This window comes from Salmo salar, chromosome ssa03 (assembly GCF_905237065.1).
Source record: "Salmo salar chromosome ssa03, Ssal_v3.1, whole genome shotgun sequence".
In the NCBI taxonomy this organism is placed as follows: Eukaryota; Metazoa; Chordata; class Actinopteri; order Salmoniformes; family Salmonidae; genus Salmo; species Salmo salar.
In genome coordinates, this window is record NC_059444.1 from 54,578,239 (window position 1) to 54,605,253 (window position 27,015).

The 27,015-nt window shown below is 41.8% G+C and overlaps 2 protein-coding genes across 2 annotated transcripts; one reads left to right on the forward strand and one right to left on the reverse strand.

Moving 5' to 3' along the window:
- The first annotated feature begins 310 nt into the window (after window positions 1-310).
- LOC106600890 (cathepsin D) lies at window positions 311-14,999 on the forward strand. Its single transcript, XM_014192648.2, has 9 exons — window positions 311-880; window positions 1,318-1,498; window positions 1,812-1,935; window positions 11,703-11,821; window positions 12,068-12,267; window positions 12,970-13,092; window positions 13,390-13,534; window positions 13,749-13,847; window positions 14,059-14,999. The coding sequence occupies exons 1-9, from the start codon at window positions 789-791 to the stop codon at window positions 14,218-14,220; spliced, it is 1,245 nt and encodes a 414-aa protein (XP_014048123.2). The 5' UTR covers window positions 311-788; the 3' UTR covers window positions 14,221-14,999.
- Window positions 15,000-15,488: 489 nt separating this feature from the next.
- mief1 (mitochondrial elongation factor 1) lies at window positions 15,489-26,934 on the reverse strand. Its single transcript, XM_014192639.2, has 4 exons — window positions 26,788-26,934; window positions 26,370-26,550; window positions 21,481-21,743; window positions 15,489-21,274 (listed from the first exon to the last, which is right to left on the reverse strand). Exons 1-4 carry the CDS (start codon window positions 26,932-26,934, stop codon window positions 20,432-20,434), a joined length of 1,434 nt encoding a protein of 477 aa, XP_014048114.1. The 3' UTR covers window positions 15,489-20,431.
- Window positions 26,935-27,015: the final 81 nt, after the last annotated feature.

Below are 27,015 nucleotides of genomic sequence, written 5' to 3' on the forward strand. Positions count from 1 at the left end.
AATGTAAAAAAATATATTATTATTATGTTAGTGGGAAAATGGACATCTTGAAAACCCAACCTTAATTTACCAGTTGTGACACACGGATGATCCAACCTCAGTTTTAGAGAGACTGATTTTATGACCAGAATTATCCTATTTACACTTTGTAGTAAATGTTGACACTAGAATAACTTTTTACGACTCATATCGATGCCCATAAGGTTTTTTTTCAAAGAGATTCGTTGCTTTTTAAAGGCAGTCGCTCTTTAAGAGGGATTCCTGCAGATGCAGTAACGCCCCGAATTGCGGGCCACAATCAGACCATTCTCCATCTCTCGTGATCCTGCGACAGCGACTTGTCAAGTGCGCAGTAGGGTGTCTGATTTAAAATGACCAGTGCTATCCGCGATTCCCCACAATCGGTACCCCAAGTGGTGCAGGTTTTGTTTGTTTTTTGCCCTAGAACTACACACCTGATTTAAATAATCACTAATCTTTTATAATTTCAATCAACTGTGTAGTGTTAAAGAAAGAAAAAAAAGATGCACTTTAGACGTCCAAAGGATACCAGCTTGCAGTGACCAATTTAAAACGATGGACATTATTCAAGCCAATAAGACCATCTAATGTATGTGCTCTCTCCAATCAGGACTGGACCTAGTGAAGAAAAGCGAGTGTGTACGGAAACCACCGAAAGGCATACTGATATAACTGGGTTTACTGCGTAGATTTGATAGTGCTCGGTCTTCTGTGGACGGACAGTTTGGTCAACCAAGATTGTCTAAAGTGAAAGAAAAACCAACTGGATGATGAGTTATCAAAGACAGAATATGAGGTGTCTTAAAATATTGTCTATAACCGTCGCGCTGTTGATAGCGCACAGCTCTGCTATTATAAGGTAACATATTTTCGTCAGTTGTTTGATTAACTTTTGAATAACGCAAGTAATTATTATTTCGCTATCTAGTGATGAGTATAGAATAGGCTATCTCTGGGGTAGTTTAATTTCCTGACGTTAGGCCATTATTGCCAATTTTACATGCATGTTTGTTTAGGCACATGTGGTTCGAATTTTGGTACACCCACAGAACGTTTCCATAACGCTGGCATGTTCATGACATGTCTCCTAAAGTTTGAATTGAAGTTAACATAGATTGTACATAATAACGAAGTAATTAAGTTGTAAATTAGAACCAAGCTGCTCGTAAATGTATGGGAACATCAGTATAAAACAGGAAGTACGTTAGAGCGCACGAGTCCTGGATTATTTGTTAAACAAATTACGACAGATAAACTAATGTACCTCTCTTCGTTATCATATCAATGGGCCCTTAGAATTCCCCTCCACAAGACGCGCAGTATGCGCCGCCTAATGAACGACAATGGGATGAGTTTTGAACAACTCCAGGACATGGCCAAGACCGTTGGTGGTGCAGGAGCTGACACACCAACATCTGTACCAGCAACCACTCAGAGCCCGAAAGTGCCAGTTGAGAGACTCACTAATTTCATGGATGTAAGTGGTTATTGTCACTAGGCCTGGTTTAACTCTAGCTTGTTCTAGGTTGACTGAAACAACAATAAGTAAAGCCAGGGTTCTCCACGAGTGAGTTGGATGTGCATGCTTTTGTTCCAACCCGTCATAACATGCCCAATCTGCTAATCATAGCCCAGATTGAAGATCATGAGATGTGTGTGTAATTTATTTATTTGGTTTAATAAAGCTTGCACATTCAGTATCTCTCCCCAGGAGTTGGGAAAAGAGAACTGTAGTATAGACTTAAGCCTATTTATCGTATGAATGTGGTGTTTGTCAAATCTCTCTACAGGCTCAGTACTATGGGGTGATCAGCATAGGCACACCACCCCAGGACTTTACTGTGCTGTTTGACACCGGCTCCTCCAACCTGTGGGTGCCCTCCATTCACTGCTCCTTCCTGGATGTTGCATGCTGTGAGTCAGTCTATTATTGCCTTTGCGCACTTCACCATAGCCACGGGAAGTAAGGGTGCAGAGGGTGCAAAAAAAAAAAAGATGCAACAATTTCTACGATTATCGTTACAATTCATATAAGGAATTAAGTCAATTGAAATAAAATAATTTGGCCCTAATCTATGGATTTCACATCACTGGGATTATAGATCTGGTCACAGATACCTTGAAGGTAGGGGCGTGGATCAGAAAACCAGTCAGTATCTGATGTGACCACAATTTGCCTCGTGCAAACATCTCCTTCGCATCGAGTTGATCAGGCTATTGATTTTGGCACGTTGTCCCACTCCTCTTCAATGGGTGTGCGAAGATGTTGGCGGGAACTGGAACACACTGTCATGCATGTCGATCCAGAACATCCCAAACATGCTCAATGGGTGACATGTCTGACTGAGTATGCAGGCCAAGGAAGAACTGGGATATTTTCAACTTCCAGGAATTGTGAACAGATCCTTGTGACATGGGGTCGTGCATTATCATGCTGAAACATGAAGTGATGTCGGTGGATGAATGGCACGACAATGGGCTTCAGGATCTCGTCACAGTATACTGTGCATTCAAACAGCCTTCGATAAAATGCAATTGTGTTCGTTGTCCGTAGCTTATGCCTGCCCAGACCATAACCCCACCGCCACCATGGGGCACTCTGTTCACATCGTTGACACCCGCAAACCACTCACCCACACAATGCCGAACACACTGCCATCTGCCCGGTACAGTTGAAACTGGGATTCGTCTGTGAAGAGCACACTTCTCCAGCATGCCAGTGGCCATTGAAGGTAAACATTTGCCCACTGAAGTCGGTTACGACGCCGAACTGCAGTCAGGTCAAGACCCTTGTGAGGACGGCGAGCATACAGATCTTCCCAGCGACTGTTTCTGACAATTTGTGCACAAATTCTTTGAGAAAATTCAGTTTCATCAGTTGTCCGGGTGGCTGGTCTCAAATGGTCCCACAGGTGAAGAAGCTGGATGTGGAGGTCCTGGGCTAGCGTGGTTACACATGATATGCGTTTAAGCCAATTTGACGTACTGCCAAATTCTCTAAAAGGACGTTGGAGGCGGCTTATGGTAGAGAAATTAACATTCATTCCTGCACGCTCCCTCAACTTGACACAACTGTGGATTTTAGTGGCATTTATTGTACCCAGCACATAAAGCTTCTTTATATGACACACTTGTCAGGTGGATGGATTATCTTGGCGAAGGAGAAATGCTCACTAACAGGGATGTAAACAAATTTGTGCCCAAAATCAAACTTTTTGAGCGTCTGGGATCTTTTATTTCAGCTCATAAAACATGGGACCAACACTTTACATGTTGCATTTATATTTGTGTTCAGTGTATATACAGTACAAGTCATTAGTTTGGACACCTACTCATTCCAGAATTTTATTATTTTCTACATTGTAGAAGACATCAACTATGAAATAACACATGGAATCATGTAGTAACCAAAGAAGTGTTAAACAAATATATTAAATATCTTATTTGATGACATATTTGCACACTCTTGGTATTCTCTCAACCAGCTTAATGAGGTAGTCACCTAAAATGCATTTCAATTAACAGGTGTGCCTTGTTAAAAGTACATTTGTGGGGGAACAAAATGGCGCCGTAGAGAGAACACGGTGTTTCAGCGAGCTCACGCGGTATTCGTAAATTTATATTCTTCCATTAATCTCCTAGCTTGAAAAAGTGGTAGAATTGGCTAAATAAGTTACCCTACAATGAGTCTTGGCGACTATTTCTCAAAAATCTCCGACAACATGCCCAACAGAGCTACTAAGAAGTCGACCAAAACCGCCATCCATGTAGATGTGCAGGAGGAGCTAGCTAACGTTAGCGAATCTAACAACATTGCGGATCCAGGCACAATGGACCTGGTGATTCAAAGGATGACGGATAACATTACTAAAGTGATCGATGTTAAGATAGGAACGGTCCTGGAAGCAATAGCAGGCCATTCAGCTGAACTGCAGAGGGTTGTCAAACGTGTTGATGAGGCGGAAGGAAGAATTGCTACTGTGGAAACTTCAACTACATCCATGGACACTAAGATAAAAGCACTTGAGAAACAGGTGCGCGAAATGGCGGAGCACATTGACGACTTGGATAATCGAGGACGCAGATGCAATATACGTGTTGTGGGACTCCCGGAAAATTCTGAAGGGACACGTTCAGTAAAATCTTGAGGAATGGATCCCTGGCTACCTACAAATGGACACTAAGGCTGGTCGGGTGAAGCTAGACAGAGCACATCGCTCTCAAGCACCGATACCTGGTCCCAATCAGCGCCCACGACCAGTGGTTATAAAGTTCCACAACTTTACCGACAAGCAGCGCGTCATGGATGCGGCTAGAAACATCGGTTCTGATGGTAGTCAACGTAAAGGTCCAAAGGTCTCATTCTTCAATGATTATTCCACAGCAGTTGTACGAAGGCGCAAAGCGTTTGATGAGGTGAAGGCCCGACTCAAGAGAATGAAGATCGACTACGCACTGCTGTACCCGGCCACATTGAAGATTATGGTCAACGGATCGCCTAAAAAACTCTACACATCTGAAGAGGCTGCTGCGTTTATTGACTCTCGGGTAAATAACCTTAAGCTGCACCTCCGCAGCATTGGATAACGTCTTATTTTATTTTTAATCTGATCATGAAACAGGGGTGTAAGTTCTCATGTGCTCCTGTTCAGTGACATTCGTATCGTTATTATTTTTCTTGCTAAAGTAACTGCCGCCTTAGCTCAGACTGAGATATGTGTGAACCTATATTGGTGCCCAGGCTTGGTTTTAGGTGGAATAGCCTCAATCTTCTATTGATTTTAATTTCCACATATATAAAGGATGAGGCTATTGTGTGGCAATGCGGACTTAAGAGTCTACATTTGAAAGTTGAAATCCCCTGCATGTTAGCTAGTGGGAAAACCCCCTTTTGGATCTTTTCATGTTTAATTTTTGGGTTTAGTATAGTTCGAGTTCAGGGTTCATATCGTTTGTTTATGCTCAGCGAGATAGAGGAGAGTTCAACACATGGAAAAAGGTACCACCCCATTTTTACAGTAGGATTCAGTCTGGATATTGAATGGTCAAAGCGCAATGGCAGGTAACATATTACGTATATGTACATCGAACATTAGAGGGAGCCATAACCCCATTAAAAGGAAGAAGATACTGTCCTTTTTGAAAAAAGAAAATATTGATATTGCCCTATTACAAGAAACTCATTTGAATGATAAGGAGCATCTGAAATTACAACAAGGGGGGTATGGTCAAGTGTTTTTCTCATCATTTACATCCAGAAGTAGAGGTGTAGCAATTCTTGTGAAAAAGAACCTACCACTTAAGGTCTTGAAGTGTGTGAAAGATAAATTGGGTCGCTTTGTTATAATTAATGGTACTTTACAAGGGCAGAGCATTTCCATAATGAATATTTACTTCCCCCCTGCCCACCCCCCTGACTTCCTCACTAAGGTATTTCTAGACTTTTCAGAATTAAACTCAGACACTGCAGTGGTTGGAGGAGATTTTAACTGTTTGCTGAACCCCCTTATTGATAAGCTTCCCAGTGGTATAGCCTCACTCTCTCCTCAAGCTAAGTCACTTACAGCTATTTGTGACGATCTGGGGTATGCTGATGTTTGGAGAGCTTTTCATCCCTCCAACAGAGAGTTCACTTTTTTCTCTGCACCTCATGGATGTCAGACTAGAATAGATTACTTTTTTATGCCCAGGACGTCACTGCAGTCGGTTTTATCCGCTAGGATAGGAAGCATAGTCATATCTGATCATGCGGAGGTGATCCTGGACATAAAACTCAACGGGGCATTCAATCAGTCAAGACACTGGAGGTTGAATACAACCATTCTTAAAGACCATACATTCACATCATATTTTATTACAGAGTTTAAGGCATTTTTCTCTAACTCTCAATCAACAGATAACCCCTCACTCCTTTGGGAAACCTGTAAAGCGTACGCCAGGGGTCTGATTATGTCATACGCAGCCACTAAGAGGCGGAAAAAGCGTGAAAAGCAAAAAACACTAGAGGGTGAATTAGGAACTAAAGAGAAGGACTACATTGAAACTCCTACTCCTGCCCTATTAAAGGAAATATCAGTCATTAGATCAACGTTGGACTCCCTCCTAACACAGGACGCTGAAAAGAAAATGAGATTTGTCAAGCAAAAGCTATATGAACATGGCGATAAGCCAGGAAAGTACTTGGCGTACCTAGCTAAAAAGAGAGCTGACTCACAGTCAATTGCAGCTATTACTGATTCTGATGGCAATCATTTATATGAAAATAAATTGATAAATGACTCATTTAAGAAATTCTATGCAAATCTTTATGCCTCAGAACTGCCAAATGACGCACCCAAGTTAATGGAGAACTTCTTTTCTAAGATTGAGCTCCCTACTATCTCCGAAGAACAGAGGTCTCTCCTTAATGCTCCTATTACTGAGGAAGAGATAATGTCCGCAATTAAGAATCTGCAAAATGGTAAGGCCCCAGGACCGGACGGGTTTTGTAGTGAGTTCTATAAAGAATTCCATGGCCTGATCCTTGAGCCATTGCGTGATATGTTTAACCACTCATTTTCAAATGACCAGCTCCCCCCAAACGCTGCGAGAAGCCAACATATCACTTATTCTCAAAAAGGGAAAATGCCCGGAGTCTTGTTCCTCGTACAGACCAATTTCCCTTCTGAATGTGGATAGAAAATTGCTTTCTAAAATTCTAGCCACAAGATTAGAGGACTCACTGCCGCTAATTGTGAAAGGAGACCAAACTGGCTTCATTAAGGGACGTAGGTCATGTAACAATGTCAGACGGCTTCTTAATGTAATTGAAGTCTACCAACGAAGTGCTATGGATGGTCTTGTGCTCTCCCTAGATGCTGAGAAAGCATTTGATCGTGTGGAGTGGTCTTACCTATTCTTTGCTCTAAATAAATTCGGACTGGGGGACAACTTTATAAAATGGGTGAAAGTTTTATATGATGACCCTCAGGCTGCTGTCCTTACTAATGGACTACGGTCAAATAGCTTCCCTATACACAGAGGTACCAGACAGGGCTGTCCTTTGTCCCCCCTCCTATTCGCACTTGTTATGGAACCACTGGCCGAGGCCATCAGGGCAACGCCTGCTATACAGGGGCTGCTCATTGGCGATGTTCACCATAAAATAAGCTTGTATGCTGATGATGTCCTGATATTCATTTCTAATCCCGAGACTTCAATCACATCTCTTATTAATATTATTGAGTTATTCAGCGAATTCTCAGGCTACAAGATTAACCTAACTAAATCGGAGGCTATGCCACTTGGTAACCTTCACTCTGTACCTAATATTTCTCCCCCCTTCCCTTTTAAATGGTCTCCCTCAGGTTTTACATTTCTGGGTATATCTGTAACTCCTAAATTCCAACAAATGTACAAAGCCAATTTTGTTCCCTTGTTCGACACAATAAGACAGGATCTGGAGCGCTGGAACTCTCTTCCAATTTCATGGTTGGGTAGAATATCCCTCTTGAAAATGAACATTTTACCTAGGCTACTCTACCCAATCCAAATGATCCCAGTATTACTCTCCAATAAGGTAATAAAGGATGTAAATGGATGGCTAAGTTCCTTTATATGGAGTAAACGCAAGCCAAGACTTAAGATGGCAATATTGCAGCTGCCAAATTCTATGGGTGGCTTGGATCTGCCCAATATCAGGTTCTATCAGTGGTGTGCCCACCTATGTTATATTTCAGACTGGATCACAAACGATGACTCCTCTATTTGGTTAGACATTGAGACTTCTCTTTCAAAATACCCTTTACAGGATCTTCTGTTTTTCACAAGTTTCAAGTCTGTAAAAGATCATTGTAACAACCCCATTACACTTAACTCACTCAAAGTATGGAAGTCAGTTCAACGTTTCCTGGGAAGGTCCAAACTAACCTCTGCTCTTACCCCAATTCTTAACAACCCAGATTTTGCCCCAGGATTGCTGGATGCTGGCTTTAACGTTTGGCTTAATAAGGGCATACGCAGACTAAATGACTTATTTGCAGATAAGATTTTATTGTCATTTCAGCAGATGGTCGAGAAATATCAACTCCCAAAGCAGGACTTTTTCCGTTTCCTACAAGTAAGGCATTATATTCTGAAGAGCACCACCTTAATTGGCAACCCTGATATGTCTGTCATTGAAAGAATGCTTTTTTTCCCACAAAGGAAAATGTCTAAGTCTGCTTTATGATGCTTTAAGGTCCTTTTCCGCTGTCGATACACAGAGGGTGAAACAAGTGTGGGAGAAAGAACTGTCTGTTACTATTGATGAAGAGATGTGGGAGGACATTTGGAAATATGCAAAAACAATATCTATATGTAATCGTACTAGAGCAATTCAATTAAGAATAATACACAGATTGCATATATCCCCAAATCGCAGACATGCTTTTAGCCCCTCTTCCTCCTCTCCTCAGTGTCTTAAATGTAAAACTGATACAGGCACCCTAACACATTGTTTATGGTCATGTACCAAAATACAAAGATATTGGTCTGGTGTTCTGCAAGAAATTGAAAAGATCCTAGGGGTCGATCTAGAATTGGACCCAGTCTCTCTACTGTTAGGTCTACCTAGTAGGCATGTAACTTCTGTGGGTAAGAGGAGGCTTTACAACATCCTCACCTTCGCAGCAAGGAAAAACATACTTTTACAGTGGATTAGTGATAAGGTTCCCTCTATTAAAGATTGGCATAAGATACTATTTGAATGGGTACCGCTGGAATATCTGACATGTACATTGCATTCTAAGACAGATCAGTTCTACAAAGTATGGGAACCTTACCTAAATTACCTAGAACCTGAAGTATCAGCTATTATGCTGCAAGGATTCTCTTAGAATGGTGATCTATGCATTTCAGAATTACACTGTACGTTCCATGTGGGGAACTCAACTTCTTGGTTTAAACTGAGCTTTTTATTTTCATATTTAAAAAAAAAAAATTGAAAGTTTTTTTTGTAATTTATTTATTTATTATTATTATTATTATTATTTTTTTTTTCCTGTTCATGTTTGATTAAATGTATGTATTGAGAGACGCAATGGGGGGGATGGGGTGAGAAGCGCTGAGCGGGGAGAGGAAAATGGTGTGTGTGTGTGTGGGGGGGGGGTGTGTGTGTGTGGGTGCATGCATACATACGGATATGTGTAAGTGAGTGCGTTTTTTTTTTTTGCCTTGTCCTTGTTGTTCTATCTCTTAATATGGGTGAAAATTGTGAAACTCCAATAAAAATACTGTTACAAAAAAAGTACATTTGTGGAATTTCTTTCCTTCATGCGTTTGAGTCAATCAGTTGTTGTGACAAGGTAGGGGTGGTATACAGAATATAGCCCTATTTGGTAAAAGACCAAGTCCGTATGATGGCAAGAACAGCTCAAATACGCAAAGAGAAATGACAGTCCATCATTACTTTAAGACATGAAGGTCAGTCAATCCGTTAAAAAAAAGTGTAGTCGCAAAAACCTTTGAGTGCTATGATGAAAATGGCTCTCATGAGGACTGGCACAGGAAAGGAAGACCCAGAGTTGACTCTGCTGCAGAGGACGAATTCATTAGAGTTAACTGCAGCTCAGATTGCAGCCCAAATAAATGCTTAAGACGTTCAACTAACAGACACATCTCAACATCAACTGTTCAGAGGAGAATGAGTGAATCAGACGTTCATGGTAGAATTGCTGCAAAGAAACCACTACTTAAGGACCCCAATAATAAGAGGCTTGCTTGGGCCAAGAAACACGAGCAATGGACATTAGTCCGGTGGAAATATGTCCTTTGGTCTGAGTACAAATTTGAGATTTTTGGTTCTAACTGCCATGTCTTTTTGAGATGCAGAGTAGGTGAACGGATGATCTCTGCATGTGTGGTTCCCACCGTGAAGCGTGGGGGTGCTTTGCTGGTGACACTGTCGGTGATTGATTGATTTATAATTCAAGGCACACTTAACCACAGCATTCTGCAGCGATACGCCATTCCATCTGGTTTGCCCTTAGTGGGACTCGTTTGTTTTTCAACAGGACAATGACCCGACACTTCCAGGTTGTCTAAGGGCTATTTGACCAAGAAGGAGAGTGATGGAGTTCATCAGATGACCTGGCCTCCACAATCACCCGAGCTCAACCCAATTGAGATTGGGATGAGTTGGACCGCAGAGTGAAGGAAAAGCAACCAGCATATGTGGGAACAACTTCAAGACTGTTGGAAAAGCATTCCAGGTGAAGCTGGTTGAGAGAATTCCAAGAGTGCAAAGCTGTCATCAAGGCATGAGGTGGCTACTTTAAGGAATGTAAAATATGTATTTTTTTGGTTACATGATTCCATATGTGTTATTTCATTAGTTTTTAATGTCTTCACTAAAAATAGTAAAAATAAAGAACCCTTGAATGATTAGGTGTGTCCAGGGTTTTGACTGGTACTGTATATTTTGTGGAAATGTGTTATTTTTCTTCTCACGAATAGTGCACTGGGCCATTAGTAGTCCTGTATTAGTGGACCAATCTAGACATCTGTAGCAGGGCAAAACATTTTTTTTTCTCAGCATCTCAGCTTTGGCAAAAAAGGTAGTTGTATAATTAAGAACAGTATCGTGTGGTGTTCAATAGTTGGAATTGTAAGAGTTGTTGCCCTGTCCCTTTCTCTGCGATCATTCTAATGGAATCCAGAAAAAACAAAACCCTCTCCTTAAACATTTACATCAAAAGGTGCAAAGTTATGGGCAAAGACCCAAAACAGCCATCAATTTAAAAAAATGAATGTTCTTGATCAAATAACATGGAAAACAACCACATTTTGTGCAGTATTAATTACCATCCTTACAAACTTAACGTAAATGAACATTACTGTATTGTACATTGGCTGGTCATCTAGGTTTGTACCTGTAGACTTTCCATCACAAATGCACAATACGGTATTTGAGTACATTGAGACATCAAGTGGTTTGTGACATGGCCGAGTTGATGGAGCATGGCTCTTGCAACGCTTGGGTTGTGGGTTCGATTCCCACGGGGGGACCAATATGTAAATGTATGCACTCACTACTGTAAGTTCCTCTGCATAAGAGCATCTACTAACATGTAAAAGGAATGAATAGATCATTTCAGTTTCCACAGAAATAAGTTGCATTTGCAAAGTATTTCAAGAAACTGGAAAACATGTATCAAATGTAGAGAATTATCAGACTCAAGTTACAATTATTTTGTTTCACTAGTGCACTGGGTCTTCACTAATCCTGTATTGGCGGTCTTCAGCGCGGGCATTTTTTTTGCATCCCCCTGTCTGCGTAGCACCCCGTGCCCCAAACTACTTCCTGTGGCTATGCACTTCACTCATAACATTATATGGTTTTACTATCTGCTGAGTCTCCTATGGATATCGATTAAAGGCAGCTCCCCATACCTCTGATTCAGAGGGGTTGGGTTAAATGCGGAAGACACATTTCAGTTGTACTACTGACTAGGCATCTCCCTTTATCATATATAATCATGAGATGGGTGCTAAAGTTGCAAATACTTTTCTCTTTTTGTTGCTCATCCATGCTTTAGCATGCTGTACTGGAAGTCATATTCATCGTTTTAAGGCGGCATGAGGGACGTGTTTGTTTTGTATGAAAATGAGTGCCATTTATCCAACCTGAGATAGTTGTCAACTTTATGTACACCTCTGCTTAGGGCTCCACCATCGTTATAACTCCAAGAAGTCGAGCACGTATGCTCAGAATGGCACCAAATTCTCCATCCAGTATGGCAGAGGCAGCTTGTCTGGGTTCATCAGTGGGGACACTGTGTATGTAAGTGGACTGTTCTGTGTGTGCGCACATGTTGTCCATTGTTTATTTGCATTCCTCTCACTTAAGTGGACAAATCCACAGCATTTTTCTGTAATTTTACCATTGTCCATTTTAAGTGATTGTATGTGGAGCATAGTCTGCATACCATTTCTTACTGTGTATTGTCTGTAATCCTCACTGTTTGTGTTCACGAACAATCTGCTTTGTACATCACAGTTCCTGTTCTTCACTCCTTCCCTCTCTCAGTTGGCTGGCATGCAAGTCACTGGTCAACAGTTTGGTGAGGCCGTGAAGCAACCTGGCATCACGTTTGCAGTGGCACGCTTTGACGGGGTGCTGGGCATGGGCTACCCTACCATATCTGTCGACAAGATAACCCCTGTGTTTGACACCGCCATGGCTGCCAAGCTGTTGCCTCAAAACATATTTTCCTTCTATATTAGCAGGTTGGTTTTAGGGATTTTTTTTCTTCTCCTTTTTAATACATTCCTACTGAGGGCCGTAGGTCAATGTGTGGTTTGTTGACTTGTGATTTTGTTTTTAAACATTTTTTTTTAAAGTCCTGTTTACCGTTGGAGGTCAACTGAAAGGAGTTTCTTTTTATTTGAATTGGGATATTTTTAGCTCCTGTTATCCTGAAATTCTTTAACCACACTTGCTGTCATATTTCCTCGGAAATAAGTGAAATAGTTCACCTAATTTCAGTTTGACAACACGCACTTTATAGTGTAGAGAATCATTGTGCCATCTACACCACTAAAATATATTTTCCATTTTACCAAAAATATTGTATTTGGAGCTGTTTGAAGCTGGTGTACAAAACTGAAAGTAAAAGAGCAAAAACAAAACTTAAGAATGGGAAGCATAGAACATCTACTGCTTAGACTTGCATTCAATGAGTGACAGATCTATAACACACATTTCTATGTGAATTTGGTTGGTCACCCAAAAAGTTACATATCGCAGCTTTAAAATGTATTTATTTTTGTGGGTAAAGTCTATGAACATAAACCACAGGTTAATTAAATTCATTTTCATAACTTGTACAACCTTGTATTCTTGTGTTGTCACTAGCTTCAATGGGGTTAAGGCAATACAATTACATATCTGATAGTAGATTGAACTAAACTTGATATCCTGCTCCTCAGAGATCCATTTGCTGCTGTAGGAGGAGAGCTGATGCTGGGAGGCACGGACCCACTGTACTACACTGGAGACCTGCACTATGTCAATGTCACACGCAAGGCCTATTGGCAGATTGAGATGAGCAGGTAAGCAACTTGGTTCTCATCTACACAGAGGCTCTTTTATAATATCTATACCAGAGGAGAACAACTGCCCCATCATTGAAGCCATGAAGTTCAAGGCTGATGGGGTACTACATGCTGCTGTTTCCAGAAAGCAGGATCCCCCATTATAGTCAATGGAAAAATAACTATCTCTGTGTAAATAAATAATCAAAGACAATCATTGTACCAATAATTGCTTCTATTACACCAGAAGAAATCGCACACAGATGTTATGGATAATTTAGTCTTGAGTGATCACAGCTAATTGGGGCTCTGCAGTGTGGAAGTGGGAAACCAGCTGACGTTGTGCAAGGCCGGTTGCCAGGCGATTGTTGACACGGGAACGTCCCTCATCACCGGGCCTGCGGAGGAGGTCCGGGCGCTGCAAAAAGCCATCGGAGCCTTGCCTCTACTGATGGGAGAGGTAGGAACAGGAGTCTGTAGACTAAATGTCTACCTGTTGTAGCGTATAAGTACATTCTATCAGTTTCAACCTCTGTTTTAGTTCTCCTGAACGGCCAACAAAAGATTTCAATCATGCACGCATGTATTGTAGTGACAGAAGTTACGTTTTGATTTGAGAAGTACATGCAGTTATTTTGAACTAACGTGCACTTAATTTTTTTTCTTACACTCAGTATTGGATTGACTGCAAGAAGGTTCCCTCTCTCCCCGTCATCACATTCAACTTGGGAGGGAAGATGTTCAACTTGACTGGAGACGACTATATCATAATGGTAAATTGCACCTCATGGCCAGTGTTCAATGTGGCCTGCCTGCCAGTAGAAAGTCTGAAATCTGACAACTTCAATCATCACTTAAACGGTTAATCACAGCTCGCATGCATATATGCATTTTACTACATCTTGAAATGTATTATAATATTTAATTCTGTGGACATACCTGCAATTGAGAATCATTCAAAGCTTCTCCCCCTACGTGCTGCAGGAGTCCCAGATGGGTCAGAAAATCTGTCTGTCAGGCTTCATGGCCATGAACATCCCTCCTCCGGCTGGACCGTTGTGGATCCTGGGAGATGTGTTCATTGGACGCTACTACAGCGTGTTTGATAGAGACGCAGACCGCGTGGGGTTCGCCCCTGCCAAGTAGAGGGGAGAAACCACAAACGACCCCTAGCCACTTGTGGAGATCTGAAAGGATTTGATGGGTATAAGCAATATAGGGGTCCTACCAAACCAAGGTGGAGCTAGTACCAATCAAATCCCCACAGATCATGCTGAATTATAGGAGGGAAAGCACACCACCAAAATGAACAAAAACCCCAAAAAGAAACTTGTCTTTTACTATTTTGCTTCTTTTTTGGGGGAGGGCTGGCTGTTTTTTTAAAAATGACTAATAAAAGACTAATAAAAGTGTTCCCGTGTGAGTTTGAGTTTGGTGAATGATTAATAAATAGTTGCAGATCAAAACTGATATGAGCTGCTGTATGCAGTTCAGCTTGGTGTTTTGTATGAAGACAAAGTGGTACTGTTGTATCTACTATCTGACAATGCAACCACTTGTTTTTGGAGAGCAGATTACTGAATGCATATCTTTACTCTAAATACGTTTCCTTTGTAGATGAAGCAGAAGACTGAATGCATATCAATGTAGATTAAACTCTGGTTGATTTAACAAAAACAGTGTTGATGTCCAGTGAATTTGACTATGGACCAGGGTACAGTAATGGTATCAAGATTTATCAAATAAACTTTTTTTTTGTTTTGATGTGTACACCTGAACTCTTATTGTATGTTGACCCCAAGACCATGATGCTTCCGTTATAGCCTAAATAAAATGGTCATGCACTACAGCATCTGATGATTCTAACAATCAAAAGTTGTGACACTGAAAAATGTATTTTATTAAATAAAAATCAAGTCATTCTTGTCCAGGATGAACTGGCATTTTGTTCCTTTTCAAAAGCTTATGGTAGTAGTTGTATGCTTCAGGAGACATCCTTTAAGAGTAAGTGCCCTCAAAGGAGCTATACTAGTGTGTTCAGTACAGGGAAGGAAATTGACCTAACCAAACGTCTCAACACCACCCTTTCTTTTCATGTTTAACTCTTACAGATTTAGGGATTGAATTTAAGGATTTTATGCACTGGGCAACTGGGCTAGTAGACCAGATTGACTAGCCAGTTTTAAAATCTATGCTGTGCGATATTTGACTTTGACTAGACAACATATTACAACTGACTAGTTCACCACATTTTCTACTAGCTAGGACTGAAAAGTACTAGCCTCTGTCTAGCTTAATTTCCATCTCTTCCAGCTACCTGTTGCTGCTGTATCCTACCCAAATATTATTTTCCCTGCAAGCCTCATTTGAAATTACCAATTGTTATTTACACAAAAACATAACCACAAGAAACATCTGCCGCAACATTTATTATCGGAGTATACAAAGTGCTGTGTACCATTCAGTTCCATTGCTAAAATTAAATCGAAAAAAACGTCAACAAAAAAACTAAACATACATTCCATGCAAGCATATCGTCGCTAGGCTGAAATCCACAAGGTAGATGTAGTTGTCTACTTTGTGGTTTATAACAGTTGTAGCAAACTTTGCATGGCAAAATGACCCCAACAACAGCACAGAAATGTTTGTAGTTTAAGTCAGGTCTACAGAGACAAATCTGCACACAAAAACATCCTTTATAAGTAGTCCCATCACGGATTGAGCCGTTAATATCAGTACACCCAGAATTAAACACTTCTTCAGAACACTACGTGTGGTTGTGGTGGTAGCATTGCAAACATACTCTGCTTTTTTGGTTGCAAACGTATAATACAAAAATACTAAACTATCTCCATTACATGTCGAAGATTTTCTTGTATAATGCTCTACTGTACCAAGCACACCCTCCACTCCACTCCTACCAGGATAGACACTAAATACCTGTGAGACAATATTGTGTTAATTGGGAAGATATATATATTTTTCAATCACAGATGAGCAAAGTGCTGATTTATATTTTATCATTATATTTGCACAACACTTTTATTTTGTATTTTTTATTGAACCTTTAACTAGGCAAGTCAGTAAAGAAAAAAATCGTATTTACAATGACAGCCTACACTGGCCAAACCCAGAAGATGCTGGGCCAATTGTGCGCTGCCTTATGGGACTCCCAATCACGGTTTAGTTGTGATACAGCCTGGAATTGAACCAGGGTGTCTGTAGTGATGCCTCGCACTGAGATGTAGTGCCTTAGACCGCTGCACCACTCAGGAGCCCACTCTTGAAGAAGGCTTGTGATTGAACACTGGACCATCTTGGCATGGGATGGTTATAGCTGCTACCTGACCTGGTTTAAATCCCTGTCTGTCTGCTGGATGTCAACTCAGTCAACACCAGATTAACCCTGGCTGTCTTTCAATGTGGGTTGATCTTATATGTCAATGGGGTTGACCTGCACCCTTAGCTGCACACACTGAGCACCAAAATGAATACCTACCCACCCGTGTCTGTAAGTGTAAAGTTAATGGAACTACCATAAATAATAAAAGAAATGTCTCTCTAAACTGAACATACCTTTGTTCCAATATCCACACTAACATACCACAGAAGACGATATACAGTGCCTTGAGAAAATATTCACAGCCCTAGCCTTTTTTCACATTTTATGTTACAGACAGAATTAAAAATGAAAAGCTGAAATGTCTCGTGTCAATAAGTATTCAACCCCTTAGTTATGGCAACCCTAAATAATTTCATGAGTAAAATGTTCTCTACAAGTCACATAAGTTGCATGGACTCACTGTGCACAATAATAGTGTTTAACATGATTTTTGAACGACTACCTCTTCTCTGTAATCCACACACACACACACACAATTATCTGTAAGGTTCCTCAGTCGAACAGTGAATTACAAACACAGATTCAACCAAAGACCAGGGAGGTTTTCCAATGCCTCGCAAAGAAAGGCACCTATCGGTAGATGGGTAAAGAAAAGAAAAAAAAGCAGACATTGAATATCCCTTTGAGCATGAAGTTATTACTTACACTTTGGATGGTGTATTTAAAACAGTTAAGAGTTTAAAGGCTGCGATAGGAGAAAACTGAGGATGGATCAACAACATTGTAGTTACTCCACAATACTAACCTTACCGACAGAGGGAAAAGAAGAAAGCTTATACAGAATACAAATATTCCAAAACATGCATCCTGTTTGCAATAATGCACCAAAGCAAAACTGCAAAAATTTGGCAAAGAAATCAACTTTATGTCCTCAATACACAGCGTTATATTTGGGGACTATCCAACAACCCATTGCCAAGTACCACTCTTCATATCTTCAAGCATGGTGGTGGCTGCATCATGTTATGGGTCTACTTGTCATCGGCAAGAACTAGGGAGGTTTATTTAGGATAAAAAAGAAACAGACAAAATCCTAGAGGAAAATCTGGTTCAGTCTGCTTTCCAACAGACAGTCAAATTCACCTTTCAGCAGAAAAATAACCTAAAAAACAAGGCGAAATGTATACTGGTGGCGCTTACCAAGACAACATTGAATGTTCCTGAGTGACCTAGTTACAGTTTTGACTTAAAATTGGCTTGGGAAATCTAGGCAAGACTTGAAAATGGCTGTCTAGCAATGATTAACAACCAACTTGACAGAGCTTGAAGAATTGGTTTAATTATGTGCAAATAATGTGCAATCCTGGTGTGCAAAGCTTTTAGAGACTTAACTAGAAAGACAAAGCTGTAATCGCTGCCAAAAGTGATTCTAACATATATTGACTTAGGGGTGTGAAGACTTATGTCAATGACATATTTCTGTCATATGTCAGCTTGGTGGCAGGTAGCCTAGTGGTTAGAGCGTTGAGCCAGTAACCAAAAGATTACTGGGTCAAATTCCCGAGCTGACAAGGTAAAAAAAAATCTGTCATTCTGCCCCTGAACAAGGCAGTTAACCCACTGCTCCCTGGTAGGCTGTCATTGTAAATAAGAACTTGTCCTTAACTGATTTGCCTAGTTTAAATAAAATATTTCATTTTCTTAAACATGCTTTGTCTTTGTCAGTTATGGGGTATTGTCTGTAGATGGGTGAGAAAAATATATATTTCATCCATTTTAAATTGAGGCTGTAACACAAAATGTGGAAGAAGTCAATGAGTATGAATGTTTTCTGAAGACACTATATCATGACTGAGCAACAGTTACCTTATACCAGTAAGGCCATTGAAGCAAGACCAGACTTGAGAGCCAAACTGACAAATACTGTATTTGCAACCGGAAACAAATTATTCTTTTCCACAGCAACTGTCTTTGATAAGTTCGCTCTCAGCTTAACATCCTAACTATCGCAAAATGTAATTTGAAAAAAAGCACACCAACCATTGTGTGTTATGAGTGGGAGGAAGTCATGCCAGATTTGTTTCATACAAGGTATGCAACAACCAGTTTTACCCAACAAAGACCTATGAATGAACATATAGGTCAGGTATCTTATCTTAACGTCACAAGACATATTTGACGTCATAAACAGACAGTACAGAGAAGGTGTATAACAATAACCCAACGTATGATTAACTTTCTACATTGGTATTCTTACTCATGCAAACGGCACACATTCCTAACAAAAGTATATATTCTTATTTCTCAACATTCTTTCATTCAACAACTTTGTGGGAGAAGTCCTAAAAAAAAAAAACCACACAAATCATCCGCAATTTAAAATACCATGAAGATAGGTTTCTGTGATTTATACATTAGGCTTTATACATTAGGCTTTTTAGTGGGCGTTTCCACCAGTGGAGGCTGATTGTAGGACGGCTCATAATAACGTCTGGAATGGAGTATAATGGCTGGAATGCAGTTAATGGAATCAAACACATGAACGTGTTTGATACCACTCTATTCCGGCCATTATTATGAACCGTCCTCCCCTCAGCAGCCTCCACCCTTGCAAAGTTTGCTACAATTTCAGAACTATAACTTGAACCAAATTCAAAAACTTCAAGAAATCTAGACAAACTCAAGAATGTCAAGATTTCAGTCATACCACAATAATTTATTTGCTTTTGCGGCAGCTCACATGGTCAACATTACATTCTATCCATTTACACAGTTAGAGCGGTAGAGTAGGCTAAGTGTAGCCTGGTCCCATACTGTATGTACTGTAAGCAACTCTTCTAGCCTTGCCATGTCAATGCCATGCATGACAACGAGAAGAGTTGGCTACAGCACAAACTGTACGATACCAGGCTACAGTACTATAAGTACCCTGCAGTAGAAGAACATCCCCCCTGTCATGTTCCACTCACTGGTCTTATTTCCTAGTGGACCACAACAGTGCTTAAGACCATTTACCTTGTTAGGGGCGGCAGTATTGACGGTGTCACCAAACTATCTGTCCATCTGAACTGGCATCTCATGGCAGAGTGTAATAAGCACCCTGCCTCCACGTCTCAGCTTAATAGTAAGCTATAAAATGTAGAGAACAATAATACTTGAGCCGATTATGGAGGCTTGTTCATTTGACTGAGAGATCTCTTTCATGCCCCTGTTCAGACATGATATTAACTAGCATTAAACTAATGTTACCCATCATAATCTCAGTGTTTGAAAGACCTGCAATCTGAGGATGGAGCTACCACAATATCTTTCAAATAAACCCCAATTTCCATTCCCACCAATTATAATGAATAAACGTATATATATTCCCCCCCCCCGACACGATTCCATCCAAACTGGCTACATAATATAATGGTAACATATTAGCCAATGAAGCAATCCCCAATTCAACAGACACAGTCCTACCCCAAGGGGTATACTACAAAACAGGTTCAACTTTGACAAACAAAAATAACTAGATTTTTTTGGGGTTCATTAAGCTAAACTTATTTTTGGTTAAGTCAATTAGACCAAGCCCATTTGAAGTTATTTCAGGATATCTAGGCAAGTTAGTTGGCTAACTCCTTGATCATGCTTTAAAGTATACCCCTCTGAACAGTACTATTTATAAAACGGCTTACGTGCAGCATAGGGACCATATGGTTTCATCATCTGAGGTTTAACTGGTATTTGGATGATCCTGTATTCATTGTTAAACCCCTATACTAAAGTGGTTGATTTTGCATTTCTACTTTATCACAAACATAATTACACAAATAAAAATAAAAAGTACAAGAGAAACATATTGATCGATGAAATAGGGACTCCAGAGACGTGATGTTGAATCAATCACACAGCGACATGGTCACAGGGGACATGGTCCATGTCTGAAGCGCATATGAATTACATATCCTATCCTCTTCTGCAGCATGGAATATATGGAACCTTAGAATTATATACCATCTGTCCTAAACCCTAGAACCCGTGACCAGACTTAGACTGAGGAGTCCTTAGGAGTCCCTCTGGGTCAGAGAGGGAACAGTAGAGGGTGTATCCTAGCTCATCCACTTCCACTGGCGTCAGCTCACAGAACAGGTTGACTTTGGGGACCAGGGCGCAGGGGAGCCTCCCGGCCTCTAAGTGTCCCACTAGCGAGCGGAGCAAATGCAGGAAGCGGTCAGCCAGCGCCTCCTGGGTCCAGTCGCCCTCCTTCTCGCTCAGTAGCAGTATGGCGTTGGTCAGCTGACTGGCTGACAGGCGCGCCAGGGCCGGGTTCAGCTTGCACACAGCTTTAGTCACCTTGAGACAAGCGCAGCGGCAGCCCCCGTCCTCCTGGTCCAGAGCCCGCAGGCGCGCAGTCTCCGCCACACGGAAACTCTGCCGCCACAGGTTTTCATGGCGCTCCGCGGCCAGCCTGTGTGGCTTGGCGATGAGCGAGGCGCCGTCGTCCATCACCAGCAGAGGCAGGAAGTCCACGTAAAGAAGGCGGTCTGTCTCGTACTGGACCTCCAGGGTGAGTGTCTCCGAGGGAACCACCGGCCGGATCACGTAGTCCAGAACGCTGCCGATGGCTGGCCAGTTGATGGAGCCCGCCACCAGCTTCTCGAACACCTCCAGGACAGACTTGGGGGAGAGGTAGCCTCCTACCATGCAGCGGTCCCAGTAGCTGCTGCCTCGGGGGAAGTATTCCAGGTTCTCCCTGCGAATCAGCCAGAAGCCCGGAACATTCATGATGGTGTCCTCCCCGGGGACTGACGACCACAGGTTCTTCTCCAGGGTCAGAGGGACCATGAGCTGAGCATGATCTGCTGTCACCACCTGAGAAAAAGTGGGAGAGAGAGTCAGAGCGCACATGGTGTTACTCTTGTAAAACCATAACATTTCAAACCCAGAGACAGGCACTGAGGTAAAAAGCATTGTTTGTGGTCACAACACTCCTAAGCCAAGGCCCAGTGAAGTGATATCTTTACCCTTTATCCCTTCCCCCGGAGGGATAAAGTTTACTACTACTACTCTCTTATTACCTGCAGGTCGTCGTAGAGGCTGCCGCTGAGGTACATCTCTCGGAGAGGCATGTCGGGCAGCTTGGCGTGCAGGAAGATCCTCAGCTCTGCGCAGATGTCCAGGGCAGCCCGGCGGGCTGTGGCCTGCTCCTCAGCGGGGATTGCCACACGCTCCTGGTAGAACTCCCACAGTTTCTCCTGTAAGGAGAGGCGCATCCTGGCCCGGAAGAGGTCGGTCTCCCCTGCAGCGCTACGTCCCCGCCCCGCCGCCCTCCGCATGCAGTCTGAGTGGGATACAGCCACGACAGGCAGAGGTTAGAAATATGCAGGTATGGGTTATCGCATATACAGTGCATATAACCCATGTGGGCTGGGCATTCTGATGACGCAAGACACTTTAATAATGAAACAAATCAAATATGTTGAAAGGGCATGGGAGGTAAATAAGAACAAAAGTAAGGATATTGGGTGACGACAGGAAATCAAACCCAACTAATGGGAACACGTACCACGAGAGGGGCTGCTTTACAGACTATCCTCTCCTACAGAGAGTAACCTACTACTAAAGCCGGACGTGCACCACACCATTGTTTTTAGTTGAGATCAGACACGTTTCGTTTTTCACGAGACGGCGTGATATGGAGAATCCTCACAACCAAGTGAAGAACCTTGTAGTGTGTGACCCCCCCGCCCTTGCCACATCGTTTAGCTTGAGCACTAATACGCTGGGAAGCCAAAGAAACGACATGAAAGACGGTCGTTAAATGTGAGAGGCTCAGCAATGTTACATTTTTGAAAGTTGTGTAGTGTACACCCGGCATAAGAGAACCACCCAAAATACCACAGACTGAGGTATTTTTTACTTTATAACAAATACCTAATGGAGCGCAATAGAAACTAGCCATCTAGTTTAGTCTATTTAGTGGGTTTCTACTAACAAAACTATAGGGTCGTTCCATTCAATTTCAATAGCTTTGACCGCACCCCTTGTAATTTGAACAAAACTTTCCATTCATGTTTGCCCATGGTAGAAGTGGTCAGAAAATTACTTTTTTTGACCTGAATGCCAAAACATTCAGGAGAGAGGTGGCCAAATTGTGATCCATGACGCATACCATGAGACAGCCACTGTATGTCCATCTCTTGAAAATATAAAATGGCTCAGTTTGATATAATTTAAAAGCTTACTAACAGGATTGTCAAACTATTTGGTCATTCCTTTAAAACAAAAAAAAGTATGGTTTATGTTGAGACTGCCATCAGTTGAGACACAGCATGCACTTGAATGCAGAGTAGGTGTAACTAAAATGGGAATAACATTGACATTTCAACTTTCTAATTGGTTGGAGGTCCACACAGAAAATATGGACTTGAATGGGAATATCAGTTGTTTTAAATTACAATGTCAATCTTCCATAGGAAACCTACTAAAATCATAAATATAGATAGAATCAAATGTTATTTGTCACATGTTATTTGTCACATACGGCCGAATACAACAGGTGTAGACCTTACAGTGAAATGCTTACTTTTCAAGCCTTTAAGCAACAATGCTTTAAGAAGTTAAGAAAAAAATACGTGTTAAGTAAAATTTAAAAAATAAAAGTAACAAATAATTCAACAGCAGCAGTAAAATAACAATAGCGAGGCTATATACAGGGGTTACCGGTAGTTAAGGTGACTATGCATAGATAATAAACAGAGCAGCAGCAGTGTAAGAGGGGTCTGGGTAGCCCTTTGATTAGCTGTTCAGGAGTCTTATGGCTTCGGGATAAAACTGTTAAGAAGCCTTCTGGTACTAGACTTGGCGCTCCGGTACCGCTTGCTGTGCGGTAGCAGAGATAAGTCTATGACTAGAGTGGCTGGAGTCTGACAATTTTTAGTGCCTTCCTCTGACACTGCCTTGTATAGAGGTCCTGGATGGCAGGAAGTTTGGCCCCAGTGATGTAATGGGCCATACACACTACCCTCTGTAGTGGCTTGCGGTCAGAGGCCACGCAGTTGCCATACCAGGCAGTGCTGCAACCAGTCAGAATGCTCTCGATGGTGCAGCTGTAGAACCTTTTGAGGATCTGAGGACCCAATGCCCAATCTTTTCAGTCTCCCGAGGGGGAATAGGTTTTGTCGTGCCCTCTTCATGACTGTCTTAGTGTGTTTAGACCATGATAGTTTGTTGGTGATGTGGACAAGACATTCCCATTTAAATTGACATTTGATGGTGGGTGGACCTTCAGCCATCTTCATGGTAGTAATTGGAATGTAAAATTTCAAATCAATTACTTTAAAATGGTGTAACAGCTAAATTGCAGTTGTCTGAAGGGAAAGGTCCATTCTATGAATTATATTTCTATGATTAAAATGACACCCACCCTGTATTCATGAGTATACTGTGTCTCAACCGATGGCAGGCACAACACATACACGTCAGATGATATACATTAGGGTCTAAGCGTCATAATAGGCAAAAATGTAACTAAATCTGAAATTAAACAGTACACATTTTTCCTACAATTTATAATAGTTTAGCAACCCTGGTTTCAAGCTTTTAAATTATATCAAACTTAACCGTTCATCTTTTCAAGTGATGAATACATGGACGCCTCATGGTATGTTGGGATATGCAAAAATTGGTCAACTTCAAGCCCCTCCATCTCCTGATTGTATTGGCATTCAGGTCCAAAAAGTAATTTTCTGATCACTTCAACCATGGGCAAATACAGTGAGGGAAAAAAGTATTTGATCCCCTGCTGATTTTGTACGTTTGCCCACTGACGAAGAAATTATCAGTCTATAATTTTAATGGTAGGTTTATTTGAACAGTGAGAGACAGAACAGCAAAAGAATCCAGAAAGACGCATGTCAAAAATGTTATAAATTGATTTGCATTTTAAATGAGGGAAAGAAGTATTTGACCCCCTCTCAATCAGAAAGATTTCTGGCTCCCAGGTCTCTTTTATACAGGTAACGAGCTGAGATTAGGAGCACACTCTTAAAAGGAGTGCTCCTAATCTCAGTTTGTTACCTGTATAAAAGACACCTGTCCACAGAAGCAATCAATCGGATTCCAAACTCTCTACCATGGCCAAGACCAAAGAGCTCTCCAAGGATGTCAGGGACAAGATTGTAGACCTACACAAGGCTGGAATGGGCTACAAGACCATCGCCAAGTAGCTTGGTGAGAAGGTGACAACAGTTGGTGCAATTATTCGCAAATGGAAGAAACACAAAAGAACTGTCAATATCCCTCGGCCTGGGGCTCCATGCAAGATCTCACCTCGTGGAGTTGCAATGACCATGAGAACGGCAAGGAATCAGCCCAGAACTACACGGGAGGATCTTGTCAATGATCTCAAGGCAGCTGGGACCACAGTCACCAAGAAAACAATTGGTAACACACTACGCCGTGAAGGACTGAAATCCTGCAGCGCCCGCAAGGTCCCCCTGCTCAAGAAAGCACATATACATGCCCGTCTGAAGTTTGCCAATGAACATCTGAATGATTCAGAGGACAACTCTGAATCAGATGAGACCAAAAATGGAGCTCTTTGGCATCACCTCGCCGTGTTTGGAGGAGGAGGAATGCTGCCTATGACCCCAAGAACACCATCCCCACCGTCAAACATGTAGGTGGAAACATTATGCTTTGGGGGTGTTTTTCTGCTAAGGGGACAGGACAACTTCACCGCATCAAATGGATGATGGACGGGACCATGTACCGTCAAATCTTGGGTGAGAACCTCCTCCCCTCAGCCAGGGCATTGAAAATGGGTCGTGGTTGGGTATTCCAGCATAACAATGACCCAAAACACACGGCCAATGCAACAAAGGAGTGGCTCAAGAAGAAGCACATTTAGGTCCTGGAGTGGCCTAGCCAGTCTCCAGACCTTAATCCCATAGAAAATCTGTGGAGGGAGCTGAAGGTTCGAGTTGCCAAACGTCAGCCTCGAAACCTTAATGACTTGGAGAAGATCTGCAAAGAGGAGTGGGACAAAATCCCTCCTGAGATGTGTGCAAACCTGGTGGCCAACTACAAGAAACGTCTGACCTCTGTGATTGCCAACAAGGGTTTTGCCACCAAGTACTAAGTCATGTTTTGCAGAGGGGTCAAATACTTATTTCCCTCATTAAAATGCAAATTAGTTTGTAACATTTTTGACATGTGTTTTTCTGGATTTTTTTGTTGTCATTCTGTCTCACTGTTCAAATAAACCTACCATTAAATTTATAGACTGATCATTTCTTTGTCAGTGGGCAAACAGACAAAATCAGCAGGGGATCAAATACTTTTCCCCCCTCACTGTAAGTATGGAAAGTTTAGTTTAAATCAAAAGAGGTGCGGTCAAAAACTGAAATCAAATGGAACGATCCTATAGCTTCCTACAACAAACACAGAGTCAGTAGCATCACCCACAATACAGGAAGTACAGCCATCCTGACATCAGCCATCCTGTCGTCAATAGACACAGCCAAGGATTAGAAAACACTGCACAGAGATGAGGTCAAACCATCTGAAACACACTACCACCCCACTGTAAACACCTGCTACATCAATCCCAAGTGTTACTGTTCAGGCCTCGCTCTGAACACAGATAGGCAATGTGTGTGAGTGTGCGCAAGTGTGAGTGTAACAGGCGTCCCTCTGCTGCTTAGCAGTATAGCTTCCACGCTCATCAGTCCTTACCGGTACTTGATCTCGCATCCTCTGCCTTGCCAACACACGTAACCGTCCTGCTTGACAATGTACTAACCAGTTGCACCACCGTAAAAAGTACCAATTTGGCAACGCCATTGGCAACGTTTCACGCTGTGGGGTGAGCTAACGGCACGATTGTAACTCTGTTAAATGAGCAATGTTGATAGTTGTAATGCGTAACATTGTGTGACACCCTAAATACATTAGCGTACCATACCTGGTTCAAAGGAGTTGGAGGAGGTGGGTAGAGTCTGCAGTGACCTGCTCACTGTTGACCTCATGTCGTGGTTAAGTACCCGTGGTGACGAGCCCATCCAGCTTGGTTCCTCCCAACTCCTTTTCCCTGATGGTTCCATCTTAGTAGGGCTGGTCGGAGCACTTATGGCACGGTCATACATCTGAAAGGAGATGGAATTGAAAAGCTTTATTGTCCATTAGAGTGTTTCATGAAATGGACATGTCTTCCACTCGTGGTTAAAAACAGTAAAATTACTGATGTAGAGATCAGATGCCAAACAGTGAGAGGTGATCACATTTAGCCTACAACTGAACTGGCACAACAGACAAAGAATGTACATAATAACATTTACAAGAATAGAATTGCAATGATCTTACTTAAAGAATGTCCAACTTACTCTTTTGACTGCTAGTGTTGCAATGCCTAGCATGGCAGCTCCTCCGACCCCAAGCACAAGCTTGGCATTAGAGAGCAAAAAGTCAACGGCCGTGCCCATCCCATTGTCATCCTTCTTTCCTTTACGGTCACCGTTCACTCCCGCCATTCTGTCTTTGTGAATGTAGCGTTAGAAGGGGAAAATGATGAAAGAACAAAGAAAGTACTGATTCAGATGTGAAGAGTCCTG